General features: G+C 40.9%; 1 protein-coding gene and 1 pseudogene across 2 annotated transcripts in view; one reads left to right on the top strand and one right to left on the bottom strand.

The window, feature by feature from the left end:
- Positions 1-15,657, bottom strand: part of LOC124721182 (laminin subunit beta-1) — a 349,227-nt gene that overhangs the window by 26,925 nt on the left and 306,645 nt on the right. For both annotated transcript variants that reach the window (XM_047246020.1, XM_047246021.1), the window contains 5 exons: positions 14,549-14,780; positions 5,968-6,131; positions 5,569-5,793; positions 4,500-4,699; positions 4,293-4,389 (listed from right to left, as the gene is read on the bottom strand). In XM_047246020.1, coding sequence (XP_047101976.1) covers positions 4,293-4,389; positions 4,500-4,699; positions 5,569-5,793; positions 5,968-6,131; positions 14,549-14,780 — 918 coding nt within the window. The remainder of the gene's footprint in view (positions 1-4,292; positions 4,390-4,499; positions 4,700-5,568; positions 5,794-5,967; positions 6,132-14,548; positions 14,781-15,657) is intronic.
- LOC124723386 lies at positions 9,521-9,639 on the top strand (annotated as a pseudogene).

Genomic DNA, 15,657 nt, shown 5'->3' with positions numbered 1-15,657 from the left:
GGAATGCATAAGGTGTGAAAAACTAAGACACCCATAGAAATAAGTAGTGGCACAGCAATACCACACTTTTGATTTTGAGAACACCAAGTTGCTATCCTGAGCAATGGGTTTCTGGGACACCATTGTAAAGAAATCAATAGAAATAAGTATCCACAAAAATCTTGTCAATAGGGTTGAAGTTAACCAACCTAGTTTTTCGTGGAATCCCACATTACAAGCAATACAATGAAAGCATTCTCAGCACTTTCCAGGACGCAAGATGCATCCTGAGTGACCTTGTAGAAATTCAAGTGCACCCCCACCCCCACCCACCAACCACACAGGACCTAGCTGCTTGCAGCTTGGTGGAGGTGGCACACCACCGGTATCTGAGAGGCCAACACTTTTTTTTTTTTTTTCTCAGCCAGTTTCAGTTCAAAAAGTGAGGAATTTGTTGTGGGACATCAAGGAATACTCCTGCTTCAGCTCCTATAGTTTCATGAAATACCAATAGGTGGTGGTGCTATACATGGCCTTCAAGATGGCACCTATAATATATCTGCATACACGCAGAGAGCTGTCATTGACTTTCTTTTGGCAAAAAATCAGAGCATCACAAATATACATAGGCACTTGCAGAATATCAGCAGAAACCTGGCAGTTAACTAAAGCACAGTGCATTGTTGGGTGATGAGTCTATCATTATCGCAAGAAGGTCGTGCAAACCTGTCTGATCTCCCACGTGCTGGCTGGCTGCATACAGCTGTGACGCCTGCTATGCTGGAATATGCTGACACACTCATCTGAGATGATTGATGGATAACAATCAAACACCTTGCTGCTCCTCAACTGGGCATCTCTGTTGGTAGTGCTGACACACTAGTCCATCAGTTGCAGTACTCAAGGTTGTGTTCTCGCTGGGTTCCTTGCGGTGCGCCCCCTAGCAGAAGACTATAAAGAGCAATGATGACAATCTGTGCAGAACTGTTTTCTTGGTATGAAGCTGATCGTGATAACTTTTTGTCGATCGTCATCAAGTGATGAAACATGGGTTCATCACTTCGAACTGGAAACAAAACGACAATGCACGGATTGGTACCACGCCACTTCTCCCCTGAAGAAAAGGCTCAAAGCCACACCCTCAGCTGCTAAGGTCATGCCAACAGTCATCTGGGACTCTGATGGGGCTATTCTGTTTGATGTCCTCCCTCAATGTGCAGTGGAAAGGTCTGGAGCCTATTGTGCTACCCTCATGATACTGAAGGAGCGACTTCAGCGTGTTCATCTCCACAAAAATGCAAATGAACTTCTCCTTCTCCATGCCAACCCAAGGCCTCACAAGTCTGTGCATCCGAGAGGAGCTCACAAAACTTCATTGGACTGTTCTTCCTAACCCACCCTACTACCCACATCTCACACCTTCTGACTTCCATCTGTTTGGCCCAATGAAGGATGCACTTTGTGTGAAGCAGTTTGTGGATGAGCAAGATGTTGGCTCCAATGTCAACCAGTAGAGTGGTACCATGCACACACACAGGCCCTCCCAGTAAGGTGACATAAGGCTATCACACTGAATTGAGATTATGTTGAAAAATAGGGTTTTTTTAGCAAAAGAATGGGTAATAATATGGTGTATTGGAATCCTGAATAAAACCAATCTGTTTTCAGAAAAAAAAGTTTTGCATTACTTATTGAACACCTGTCTAAAATATTGAGGCATCCACAATATCTCATCACCTCACCGGAAAATGAAGACTTCTCAAAACATCACACTATCTTTAATGCTTCCACCCGGCTGGAAAACCAAGGGCTTTACACGATCTCAAATGAAGTTCAACATGGCTTCTGGCCACATTACAATTGTTGATTAATGCACTTCCCATTTACAGTGCTATGTCATCACTTCCCTGATTCGTTTGTATCTTCTCACCAATTTTCCACTTGTATTTTATTGTATGGAAGTGGGGACCTAGAAACGATGGAGAGGCTTCGTCCCCGCCATAGCCCGCAGTGGTACACAATCCCACAACAGGCCACAGCAGTCCACTCAGTACCCCACCACCGCCCCACACTGAACCCAGAGCTATGGTGCAGTTTGGCCCCAATTTTCCAATTACTGTCTGCAATGCTATGTACAAAAATGTTTTACATCTTTGGTAGCAAATGGAAGTCAAAATTCAGTTTTCTTTCCACTACAAGTTATTGGTTCACTGTTTCATATTTAGGAATTAAGCTGCAAAGTTAACACTGTTGAACACTACGTTCAAATGAGTTTTTCCATGTTCTGGTGCCCAATCTACTATTTTATTGTCATTTGTGTAAGCTGAGTTTCATTCTCTGATTTTGTTATTAGCTTATTTCTTTCTTAATCCTCATCATACACATTTTCATTCAACTACCATGTTTCCTTCTGTCTCTATCTCAACGTGTCTTTCTACAGATTTCTTCTACTGCTAAAATAAAAAGATTGTCTGAAAAATGGCATCTCATTATCTGCTTCTCCTTTCTTACCCTTAGTTTTTTCAACATTGCATTCCTTATTTGCTATCTCTCCCACACAGACATAATAGTAGAGTCTTGACTCTTGGCACTGTCCTGTGGTTAACTGAATGAATATAAGTATCCTTTACATCTGCAAGAGTCAATGTTTGCAGCATTCATTATGGACAATTTTTAATGACTTTGCTTGGCAGAAGTCTATACAGCAATGAGCAACTATTACAAGATACACGAGAGAAGATCAGAAAGTAATTCTTGATAATATTATTACCAAAATCTAAATAAATCAGAAATAAATTTGCAACTTTTACCTACTTTTCTACATCATCACCAATGTACTCAACACATTTCTCCCATTCTGGTACCAGTTTCAACATGCCCTGTTTGTAGAAATCCATTTGGTTAGAATATAACAATCTGCGGACTGCTGATTTCACACTAACATCTGTTGCAAAGTGCTGGTGCATCAGGAATTTCTTCATGGGACTAAACAGATGAAAGCCCGACAGTGCAAGGTCCGGACTTTATGGTGGATCCTGGAGCCCTTCCCACCCAAATTTGCTGATTTTCTCACAAACAGGAGCAGCAACAGGGGGGGCAAGCACTATCGTGAAGTTGTCTGACATTGTCAGCAGTAAAGTTGTGGCGTTTGTCATGCAGGGAACAATGCAACTTAAGAAAAGTTTTGATTTAGGCTGCAGCATTCACAATGGTCCCGTGTTCAGCAGAGCTCACCGATAGCACACTATGCATATTCCACCAGTGACGATTCTTTTCAGAGAGTCATGCCCTTCTGCAGCATAGTACGTTAAGTGATCCAAGATTGTCATTATTCACTGATCCTTGTAGTTGTCTATCAGGTTCATAGGCACACAGTGAGTACTAACTGTAAAGTTCAACATGTCATGAACAATTTCATACACTGTACCATAGGAAATGTTGGACTGCTGAGAAGAGGTTCACAGTTGCACATGATGGTTGTTCAAAATTGTTGCCTCAATGGCTCTGACATTCTGCAGCGTTGCAGCTGTTATCAGCCACCTGGAGCATGACAAATAACTAAGGCTTATACAGCCCTCGTGGAAGAATGCACACCACCTGGAGACATTTTTATGGTCCATACAGTTGTCCCCATACATGCCTTGCATGTCATTGTGAATTTCACTCGGTTTATGCCCTTTAGCCCACAAATATCACACTACACTTCACTGTTCTTCACACGTTGATGACAGTAACATGCACGCCGTGTTTGTTTCATAGTTTAGACTTCTCTTGTTAGAGCTGCACATGGAAACAAAACACTGTCAGTAGTGCAAACTTCAGACCATATCATTATGAAATTTCAACATTCCAGCTGCAATGCCAGTGGAGAAAACAATTATTTCATGTTACTTTCTGATCCTCCCTCGTAATTTTTCCGCAGTCTTAGACTGTTGCAAGAATAAATTATTGTACTTTACACCTAATCAAAACTGGTATGAGTATGACAATCAAAAGTCCTTGGTGGAAAATAAGTAACAGAAGGAGTACATGTAATGACATATATTTAAAGAATTAAATGGTTAATAGGCATGTAAACAAGTCTGAAAATATTACCAAGCTTTCACATGATGTCCTCCTTAAGAACAACGAATACCAGCATGACTACACTATACTGGTACAACAGCTCAACTGGGCAATGATGTTAATATAATCTTAGTGAAATTTTTTTTTCAAAAATATACACAATACACATTGTAACAATGAAAATATAAGTATCTTTTCCATTGTTGAGACTAGGATTTCCAAATACAAGATTTCTTCTAAGTACTGACCATGACACTTTACTGTAGGATTTCCCCAATGATTAGCTTGGCATTCATTGCACTGCCGTCCTCCAAATCCTGGCTTGCAGGTACATTGTCCATCAAACTGTAAAACAATGGAACTTCAAGTGAACAGTAACATAGTTTCAAATACGAGAGTTTAATTGTTGCTCACTCTAAAATATTATTATATTTTTTAGTGATCAGTATACTTACAAGATTGCATTGTTCAGCTGTAGAACCTATAGGATCACAACCACAGGGTTCACAGCCTGTACCACTGGCTATTTTCCAGTGGTTTGGTTTACATTCATCACATTTTTGACCAATAACATTTGGCAAACAAGGACACTGTCCTGTATTGCGATCACATGGTCCTGCCGTGTTGTTAGTCCCAAGGATGTCACAAACACATTCTGTAAAATGAAGATACACACAAATTAGTTTAATATAATTTGTATAAATTGTGTAATATGTACTTTTCACACAATACAGCACTGTTTTTTCTGATTTTTCACTTTCGTTAGATTGATTTAGTCTAGAAGCAACAATTTTTCAGGCTAACACTGGTAGAAACTTGAACTCTAAAAGGATTATTGTACATCATACTTAATCCACATGGAACACCTACGGAAATGGAAAAGCACACAAGTATTCAGCTATACAAGACCAAGAATCACATTTAAGCTGAAAGCATTAAATGATTCTTCACTTTTTATTCTATCTATGGAACTGCCATGTATCTTCCGAGACTAGTAAGGTAGTGCATCAAAATTTGATTACTACTGGAGATAAGGAATTCAATTTAAAACAAACACTGAAATAGCAGTGGCATATTTCTGAAAAATCTAATGTAAACAAGGAGACTATGTTTTTAATTTTTTTAAAAGTAAAGAAGTCTCTTCTTAGGTTGAATGCTTGTTGTTATGTAAAACAAGTGTCTAAGCATTTACTCTATAAATATCTCTTGTTTTTTGTTTTTTGTTTTTTTTTTTTTTTTTTTTTTTTTTTTTTTTTTTTTTTTTTTTTTTTTTTTTTTTTTTTTTTCGATACCCAATTCCCTCATTTTCAAGTTGTCAGTTACTGAAAACAAAGTTTGCAACAAGGAATTTCCTAAGTCCGAACAACATACTTCTGAAAGAAAAGAAACAGATCTACGAAAACTAGATATGAAGTGGAAGTTAAGTTAGTTGATGCTATTTCAGTATGTTTTCAAGGTGTTGCTGAACAGTTTTGCTTTGAAATTTACATATTGTAATCTTTTTCTCTTTAATGATTACAGTACCTGCGCACTGCTGGTTTATTGCATCACCATAATAGTTTGCTTTACATATTTCACAATGGAATCCTTCTGTATGAAAGAGGCACTGGAGACATTCACCAGAGCGAGCATCACAGTTACCAGGAAGAGCGAGATCAATATTTTTACTACAGTTACATGGCCGACATGATCCTCCAGGAGTCTCTGGATTTCCAAAATAGTTGTCCGCACAAACGTCACACCGAGATCCTGAAAATTTAAAAGAAAAAAATGAAAACATAACATTTAAGAATGTTATGTGCAGCTGCTTAAAATAGCAATGGCATAGCTCATTTCATACAGACCAAAACCTACAAAAATATTTGATTCTGTACTTAAAATATTCAGAGAATAACTTTAAAAGTAATTTGATTTCATCATTACCTGCGTATCCAACATCACATTCACAGACTACATCTTGAGTTAATGTATCTAGGGCACATCGTGTTGCATATGAATGCCCTGAATCAGCTGTTCCTGGGCATGGACATGGCCTACATGGTATGTCAATACCAATTCTAGGATCTCCATAGTATCCTTCAATGCATCTGATTCACAACAAATTTTTCATAAATTAACAAAAGCTAACAGAGAATTAGACAGCCAATAAATTGCAAATATCACAGACACTTATACATTATAATTATTTTAATGTAGAAAAGAAACCTTGAGAAAAAAAATGACACTTCTCATATTACTAATAAGCTATTTGTCATGGGATAGTGGTTTGCAATTGTTTTTCAGTCCTTATGTGCCTTTATGCTGTAACAAATTTAATTAAAACTGATTGACTGAATAACAATAGATAAGCAGTTTACTACAGACATGTCCTTGAATTCGACCAGAAGACAAAATTGGTGGAGCTTCTGGGCAGCTACAGGGAAAATGACACTGAAAAGTGTTTTGACCTACGAAGGTGTCAATGCCGCTACCTAGTCTCAGGTGAAATCTGTAAGAGCTGCCATGGAATGTTGCATTAGCTACCACTGGCTGGTATGGACAGTAAGCACAGTGCAGTGACAATTATCCTAATAGGTTGCAAGACTGGCCAGTTGTACTCTGCAAAACCTACATCGTGCAATGGTAATAGCTTAAGAATGCTGGACAGAGTCACCACACTGGAGCTACAACTATGTTATAAGCTACATGACTAAGAGCCAGTCAGCAGTGCAACAAATGCGCTCTGGAACAGTATGAATAACTGTGAATTTTGAGACAGAGGCATTCGGAGGCCAACAGTACTACTATGACACCAGGGCTATACTAGACAACAAGATGACTGGGTACTGCCAGCTGCAGCCATGGCTTCAAGACGAGGATGGGGTAGCAGCCTTTCATACTATAGTCTACTTCCTTCCCAGGTCTGAAGTCAGCATCACTGGTCACCATTGCGAGCACCGTCCATTTGAAGTGGGGGCCAGTTGCCCACTGACTGTTGCTGGCCTGCTACGCCAGAGTAGGGTGTAACTGCCTCTCACTGATGATGAGAAATGTTGTAATTAAAACCAATAAAGTGTCTTTTCAACCACCAGTCTGTTACTGGGCCCCAATGACCCACCACTTGGCCGCACCCTTGGCCAGCTAGGCCCTACAGAGTGGTATCAGGAGAACTGACATCACCAGCAGTGGTCAGAGGATGGTGTGCCACCCCCCGAAGCTTGACATCTGAGTCAAAGCTTACAGTATCCTCACTGTGAGGTGAGCGATACGGTTGTTAGCAGCTTTTGACAGACATGGGTCACTTCAACAGTTTTTGACAGACATGGGTCACTTCAACTTCAAAGTTACTTTTGTGAGGCCAGAAGAAGATATAAGTTTATGGTGGACACTTGGGTGCCTGTGGCAGTGGCCTTGAGAGATTTAGTGGATAGGAGGCAATGGGACACACCATGTTATACACTGAAGTACCAAAGAAACTGGTAGAGGCATGTGTATTCAAATACAGAGATATATAAATAGGCAGAATAGAGTGCTGCGGTCAGCAATGCCTTCATAAGACAACAAGGGTCTAGTGCTGTTGTTAAATCAGTTACTGCTGCTACAGTGGCAGATCAAGATTTAAGTGAGTTTGAATGTGGTGTTATAGTCAGTGCACGAGTGATGGAACGCACCATCTCCGAGGTAGTGATGAAGTGGGGATTTTTCTGTATGAACATTTTCTGAGTGTATTGTGAATATTAGGAATCCAGTAAAACATCAAATCCCTGACATCACTATGGCTGGAAAAAGTGTCTGCAAGAACAGGACCAACTATGACTGAAGAGAATCATTCAATGTGACAGAGGCACAACCCTTCCACAAATTGCTGCAGATTTCAACACTGGGCCATCAACAAGTGACAGTGTGCGAACCATCACTGATATGGGCTTTCAGTGCCAAATGCCCACTTGTGTATCCTTGATAACTGCACCATGTCACAAAGCTTTTTGCCTCGCCTGGGCCTGTGAACACTGACCTTGGACTGTTGATGACTGGAAACATGTTGCCTGGTTGGACGAGTCTCATTTCAAATTGTATTGAGCAGAAGGATGTGTACGGGTGTGGAGACAACCTCATGAATTCATGGACCCTGCATGTCAGCAGGGGACTGTCAAGCTGGTGGAGGCTCTATAATGGTGTGGGACATATGCAGCTGGAGTGATATGGGACCCCTGATTTGTCTAGATATGACTCTTGACAGGTGACATGTATGTAAGCATCCTGTCTGATCAACAGCATCTATTCATGTCCATTTTGCATTCTGCTGGACTTGGGCAATTCCATCAGGGCAATGTGACACCCCACATTTCCAGAATTGCTAGAGAGTGGCTCCAGGAACACTCTTCTGTGTTTAAACACTTCCACTGGCCATCAAAATCCCCTGACATGAACATTATTGAGCATGTTTGGGATGCCTTGGAACATGCTGTTCAGAAGAGATTTCCACCCCCTCGTAGTCATGTGGATTTATCAACAGCCCTGCGGGATTCATGGTGTCAATTCCCTCCAGCTCTACTTCAAACATTAGTTGAGACCATGCCACTCATAAGGTTCCTACACAATATTAGGCAGGTGCACCAGTTTCTTTGACTCTTCAGTGTAGTTTGTATAGGGTGTGGGATGCTGATACACTGCCATGGAGGTTGGTAATGGTTAATTTTCAATTGGAAGCAACAAAGTTTAGGCAGTGGAAGTGAGGGCTACAGCATGATCATAGTGTCAGACTTTCTGCATCAGCATTATGCCATAATTGATCTTTAACAGCATGTGGTGGAATTTAGTGGGAAGAAATACCAGCTAGGGGACACTGTTGACAATGTTGATCTATCACGAGGAGTGTCTATCATAGTATGCAATTAAGTTAAGCTATGAGCAGTGACACTAAAGCTTAATTCGAATTATTGTGTGTTGAGTGCCACTGGGAAGTTGCTGTGGGTGAGTGTGGAGCCTGACTTTCCAGTTGGCATGTTGTGTATAGTGAAATGACTGGAGGGTATTGATTTATTAGATGCAGTGTGTTGTTTAGTGAGATGAAGTGTTATATGGGCACAGCAAAACATGAGTAATTTTGGTGCCAAGGAGGTTACATTGTTGAAAGGAACATTAGCGGCAGTGTTAGATATTCCAGGAGAGGAAGAATGCTGCACAGAAGGTGTGAGCTATGAAGACGCTGCCACACAAGACGCCACTAAGATTAAGTTGTGTGAGAAGGTTAAACATTTGAGAGGAACAGACAGAGCACATATGGAAGAACTGTTGTTAAGAGTTTCAGGATTTGTTTTTTCCATGGCAGGCATTCACTGCAATGCCCCTCATGAAACACAGGATTTATAGGGGAGAATGAAGTGTCGGTGTACTGGAAACTATACAGAATACCATGGTGCCTGCAGCCAATTTTAGAGTAATTTATCAACCAGCAGTTAGCTGAGGGGATAATAGAAAAACATAGTTGCCCATGGCCAACGGTCTTACTGCAGCGGTAACACCAGTTCTCATCTGATCACCAAAATTAAGCACTGTAAGGCTTGGTTAGCACTTGGATGGGTCACTGTCCGGGTCTACCAAATGCTGTTGGCAAGTGGGGTGCACTCAGCCCTTGTGATGCCAGTTGGGGAGCTACTTGATTGAGAAGTAATGATACTGATCATGAAAACTGACTACAGCCGGGAGAGCATTGTGCTGACCACATGCCCCTCCATATTTGCATCCAGTGATGCATAAGGGATGGGGATAACATGGCAGCTGGTCAGTACCATTGGGCATTCATGGCTTGTTCAGATAGGGTTTTTTTTCTCTTTTTTTTTTTTTTTTTTAGTTGCGCAGGGGTGGCAGGAATTGTAATCATGCCCAAAAAATCTATGGACAGTATAAGGCAGTATCTACTTTGCTGCGACTGTCACCATTTGATCACAGATGGTCACCCCATTCCAAACATCACAGATACAGTTGAGAATCTTGGGCAATGCTGGTATTTCTTGATAGTGGATTTGAGGAGTTGACCCCATCAGTTGGAGGTGATTCCAGAAGACAGACAAAAGACTGTATTTTCTTCACCTTTGGGATATTATCAGTATAGAAGAATGCCATTTGGTTTGAAAAATGCACCAGCAACATTTCAGCATTTGTTAGAAAGACTGTCGAAGGGATTAAAGCCTCATCAATGTTTAGTGTACTCGGACGATACAGGTTTTTTTCAGGAGATATTCAAGAGCATAAGCAGTGACTGAGAGAAGTATTCTGGAGATTACAGGCAGCACATTTAACAGTACTGAGAAGTGTCATTTTGCACTAGAAGAAGTGAATTACTTGGGATATGTAATTGGCACGGATTGTGTGAGGACCGATCTGAGATTGGTACAGGCTGTGTGAGATTTTCCAGCAGCAGGGATGAGCAAAGAATTACAGTCTTTCCTGGGCCTCACGAATTATTATAGAAAATATGTGAGAGCATTCATGGATATAGCAAGGCCACTTATGCAGTTGCTGAGAAAGGGTATCAAATTTGTGTGGTCTAAGGAGTGTCAAAGCATTTCAAAAGCTAAAGGAGGTGTTGATGTTGAGTCCAGTATTAGCAGAAGTTACATGTAGCATATGGATGACTGAGTGAACAACTGTCAGAAGCAGTAGAGGCAGTGTGATGATAATATTGGAGGGAAAGGAGAGACTGGATAGATGCTGTAAAAAGGATACTAAAGACAATATTTGGGACAGTGGATGTAGATAACATGAGTGAGCTAAACGGGACACTAGAAACCACAAGAGAGTTGGTTGATGGAAATACAATGGTTGCAGAATGGCGTTCCATACATGTTGGGAGTTTGGAGAATGGTATGCTGAACAACACACACACACACACACACACACACACACACACACACACACACACACACACGCTATAACAGTGCTCACTGGAGAAATAATTCATTATGTCAGAGCATCAGCTAGCACTCTAAACCAAATTTAAAGGCAGTTATTAAGGTGTTGGTTGCAAGAATAACACTAACAAGACTTCTGCTGGAATGAGATTTTCACTCTGCAGCGGAGTGTGCGCCGATATGAAACTTCCTGGCAGATTAAAACTGTGTGCCCGACCGAGACTCGAACTCGGGACCTTTGCCTTTCGCGGGCAAGTGCTCTACCATCTGAGCTACCGAAGCTCGACTCACGCCCAGTACTCACAGCTTTACTTCTGCCAGTATCTCGTCTCCTACCTTCCAAACTTTACAGAAGCTCTCCTGCGAACCTTGCAGAACTAGCACTCCTGAAAGAAAGGATATAGCGGAGACATGGCTTAGCCACAGCCTGGGGGATGTTTCCAGAATGAGATTTTCACTCTGCAGCGGAGTGTGCGCTGATATGAAACTTCCTGGCAGATTAAAACTGTGTGCCCGACCGAGACTCGAACTCGGGACCTTTGCCTTTCGCGGGCAAGTGCTCTACCATCTGAGCTACCGAAGCACGACTCACGCCCGGTACTCACAGCTTTACTTCTGCCAGTATCTCGTCTCCTACCTTCCAAACTTTACAGAAGCTCTCCTGTGAACCTTGCAGAACTAGCACTCCTGAAAGAAAGGATATAGCGGAGACATGGCTTAGCCACAGCCTGGGGGATGTTTCCAGAATGAGATTTTCACTCTGCAGCGGAGTGTAGATGCTAGAGCACTTGCCCGCGAAAGGCAAAGGTCCCGAGTTCGAGTCTCGGTCGGGCACACAGTTTTAATCTGCCAGGAAGTTTCATATCAGCGCACACTCCGCTGCAGAGTGAAAATCTCATTCTGGAAACATCCCCCAGGCTGTGGCTAAGCCATGTCTCCGCTATATCCTTTCTTTCAGGAGTGCTAGTTATGCAAGGTTCGCAGGAGAGCTTCTGTAAAGTTTGGAAGGTAGGAGACGAGATACTGGCAGAAGTAAAGCTGTGAGTACCGGGCGTGAGTCGTGCTTCGGTAGCTCAGATGGTAGAGCACTTGCCCGCGAAAGGCAAAGGTCCCGAGTTCGAGTCTCGGTCGGGCACACAGTTTTAATCTGCCAGGAAGTTTCAAGACTTCTGCTATCAGTATGGGATATCATCTGGGACACTTGCAAGAAGCCATTCATCAGGCACTGCCTTGGCAGTTGAAGTCCTGTCCTATTGTCACTTGAGTAATATCTAAAGTGATTAAGAAAGGTGCAGAAAGAGCTACAAGCAAAACTAAAGTTGATAGCACAGCCTAACAATCAAAACCTACCTTTCTACTATCATTGCACAACTGTAGAGGTGAGAATGGATACTGCACAGTTGTACATATCAGTTAAACTACCAGCAGCACACAGACCCACACTGTTTAGGTGTTACACAGTACACATATCCAGTAAGGTCAGAAACAGAAGGGAAGTTCATGCAGATTGAAGAGAGAGGTGTTTTACTAATAGCAGAAGAGAGACCTGTTTTAATGACTGCAGAAGAACTACAACAACGTCAAAGTGGGGTGGGGGCAATATGTCCTACTTGCATGATACAGAGGGGAGGAAAAACATGTTCCATATAATTGTTCAGGGGCAAGGCAGGGACAGCCATGCTGAAAGGAGGTGATGGAACTGAAGCCACACTTTCAGTGAGCAGATCTATATTGTGTATTCTTGGTGTATGTTGATGTAATAGTAGTGGTGAATTGTCATGAACAAGGGAAGCTTATGGGGGCAAGAAACATGGATCTAAGAGACACTAGGGTGTTAGTTAATGGAATCATGTTTGATATTACAGGACCAACATTTAATTTACCAGCTACAATGATGGGCATTACTCACTTGAACATGACACAACTGTGGCTGTATTGACTGGATGAACCCTTGGCGATGTTTCCTAAATGAAACTTTACCTTCTTAAATGATACCTGGGAACCAAGTCTCATTCATTCTCTGAATCAGACGATAGCTGCACAGGAGGGGCAGATCACTGCAGTATCGGGCTGGTAGATGATGGATAACCACGACCTCGAGTATCACAATTCCTAGTGCCATAGTGACTGTAATTTTGTTCTGGACAGCTTTTACTTACTTGGTACAGAAAGCCATTCAGCAACCCGATCCATGGATATTTTTTTGAAACCCAACAGTACGGCCATGACACCAGAGCTACCCTAGACAATGAGACAACAGGGCACCACCAGTTGCAGCCATGGATTCAAGACCAGGATTGAACAGCAGCCTGTCACACTATGGCCTACTGATGGGCTGCTGGATTGCCTCCCAGGTCTGACATTAGCATTGCTAGGCAGTGACGCAAGTACCATTCATCTGGGGCAGGGATCAGATGCCTGCTGACAGCTGCCGACCTGCTGTGCTGGAGTGGTGCATTGCTGTCTCTCATTGACAACAAATAAATTTTTCAATTAAAAGCAATAATGTTTCTTTTCAAGCACCAATCTGTCACTGAACCCAACTGGTCCACCACTCAGCTCCACCCTTGGCCAGCTGGGCCCTACAAAGGGAATGAAGGTATGTACGATGTCTTAGGTGAGTATTACTTTGAAGGCAACCACCACTAACTGAACATGTTTAGTAAGTACACAAATTTGCAGCTTCAGTATTGTTCCTTTTGTGTTTGACCTTGTGCAGAACATTTCCAGAGTGAGCAAGTGGACATATCTATGGTAAGCTGCTCATCAATTGCCAATTAGTAGATTGATATTTGTGAAAACTGTCACAGTATAGGGCAGAGTTTAAGGCTGAAAAACAGCTGTCCACTAATACATCACAATGTATAGTCACTTCATAACACTGTATGTCCCATTCCATTCTGTCTCATCTTTTAGGTCACAAAAATTATGCACAAAAAGATGGGCATTTTTTTAAAAAGATAGCCAACATAACTCAGTATATTTAAATAACATCCAACAGGGCAACTGCACAAAAACAAGTTTGGAACCTCTAGCTTTCTACATATGGGGCACTTACCCACAAAGCTGAAGAGGAAAAAATAAAATGGGAAAGGCAGAAAATTACAACTGTCATACATTAATATGAAACAGTAAAGGATTATTATCAATTTAAAAACTAATAAATAAATCTGTCAAATCTTACAACATTTACAAATATAAAACTATAACTCAATGCAGTTAAAGATTAACATCCTGTAATGATGGATAAAGTGATAATGGAATGTCCTGGATGTAATAGAAACAATGACGTGAAAAAATAACAATCATCATACAAGGTGAGTGTTGCAAACTAAAAGGTAATATGTGGCTCTCCTTTGCTCTATGCTCCCATATGGTGAGAAATTGATTATAATGATCACAAAAAAACTGTAAGACAAGTTAAACAAAGTTATCACTGCAATAAAACAATATGCAAGCAATAGTGTCGTCCCCCCCCCCCCCCCCGCCCGTTTTTTTTTTTTTTTTTTTTTTTTTTTTAAAAAAAACTGAGTACCAAATGCTGTGTGAAAAAGGGTACCTGGAAATCATACATAATACATCTCATGAAAACAAAGTATTACTGTTCATACCTGTCACAGTTATGGCCCAATGTAAAGTCACGACATTCTGTACATGCTCCTGTTTGAGGGTCGCAAACATCAGCATGCCCATTACATGTACACTGCTGACAGTTGGGGAAATTCCAGAAACCTGGCTGACACTGATCACATTCTCGGCCGTATGTATTGGCTCTGCACTTGCACTGGCCAGTCTGAACATCACAGAAGTTGTCAAGTGCACCAATAGAATTGCAGTCGCATGCTGAAAAAATTGTGACCTCAGAGTTCTCTAATACACATAATTCAGCAAAAGTTTTTCTTTCACATACTGTGGTGTGTAAGAAAGGCAATAGCTCAAAAGAAAAAAAATACTTACAATTTGAAATAACAGTATATAGTTTCTATTTGAAAAATGTTTCTTCTGCTGTATGTTTCATGTGAGAATCTGCCACAAATTATTCTTCAAAACTAGTTATGAGAGAGGAAATGTGACATCACTCTATTGCATAAACATGACATACTGTTGTATCTACTACTGTTACTTTTCTGATTATAAAAGTGTTCATTAAGAACAGCAACATATTTTCACATGATACCAAAGTTGTATAGCGTACCATTTTCAGTCATTAAGCTTTTCGCCAAATCTTCTGACAGTACAGGTACTTATTTTGAATTGTAGTGGAGGTTTCTAAAGTCATTTTTGAGTAAGCATCACTTTTTCCCACAATTATTACATCTGAACTTCATATTGATTATATTAAATTTGTTCTTTATAGTGCTAGTACAATGGAGGACATGTGCATCAACCAAATGATAATGCGTTCTATTTTTGTACACACAAGGATAGTATTACTACAGCAAAATAACCCAACTGGTAGAATATTTCCTTCAGGCCAACAACTTGCACACAGTTATGATTGTATTTCTGATTATGTGAAAGTAGAGGTGTGTCGTGAAATTCTTTCATATTCAAGAAGAGGAAGCCATTAGTGACACAAATGATCAAAAGAATACATTACAGGAAAAGGTTTATCACAGTTGAAAAGTAATTACATCCAGGAATTGCTATGATGAGAAACAAAAGATTTTAGAAGTTATTCACTGCACTTTATAATGTATAAGAAAAATTTTAAAATTTT

This window comes from Schistocerca piceifrons, chromosome X (assembly GCF_021461385.2).
Source record: "Schistocerca piceifrons isolate TAMUIC-IGC-003096 chromosome X, iqSchPice1.1, whole genome shotgun sequence".
NCBI classification, from domain to species: Eukaryota; Metazoa; Arthropoda; class Insecta; order Orthoptera; family Acrididae; genus Schistocerca; species Schistocerca piceifrons.
The sequence above is the reverse complement of the archived record's forward strand: the minus strand, read 5'-3'. Positions and strand labels throughout refer to the sequence as shown.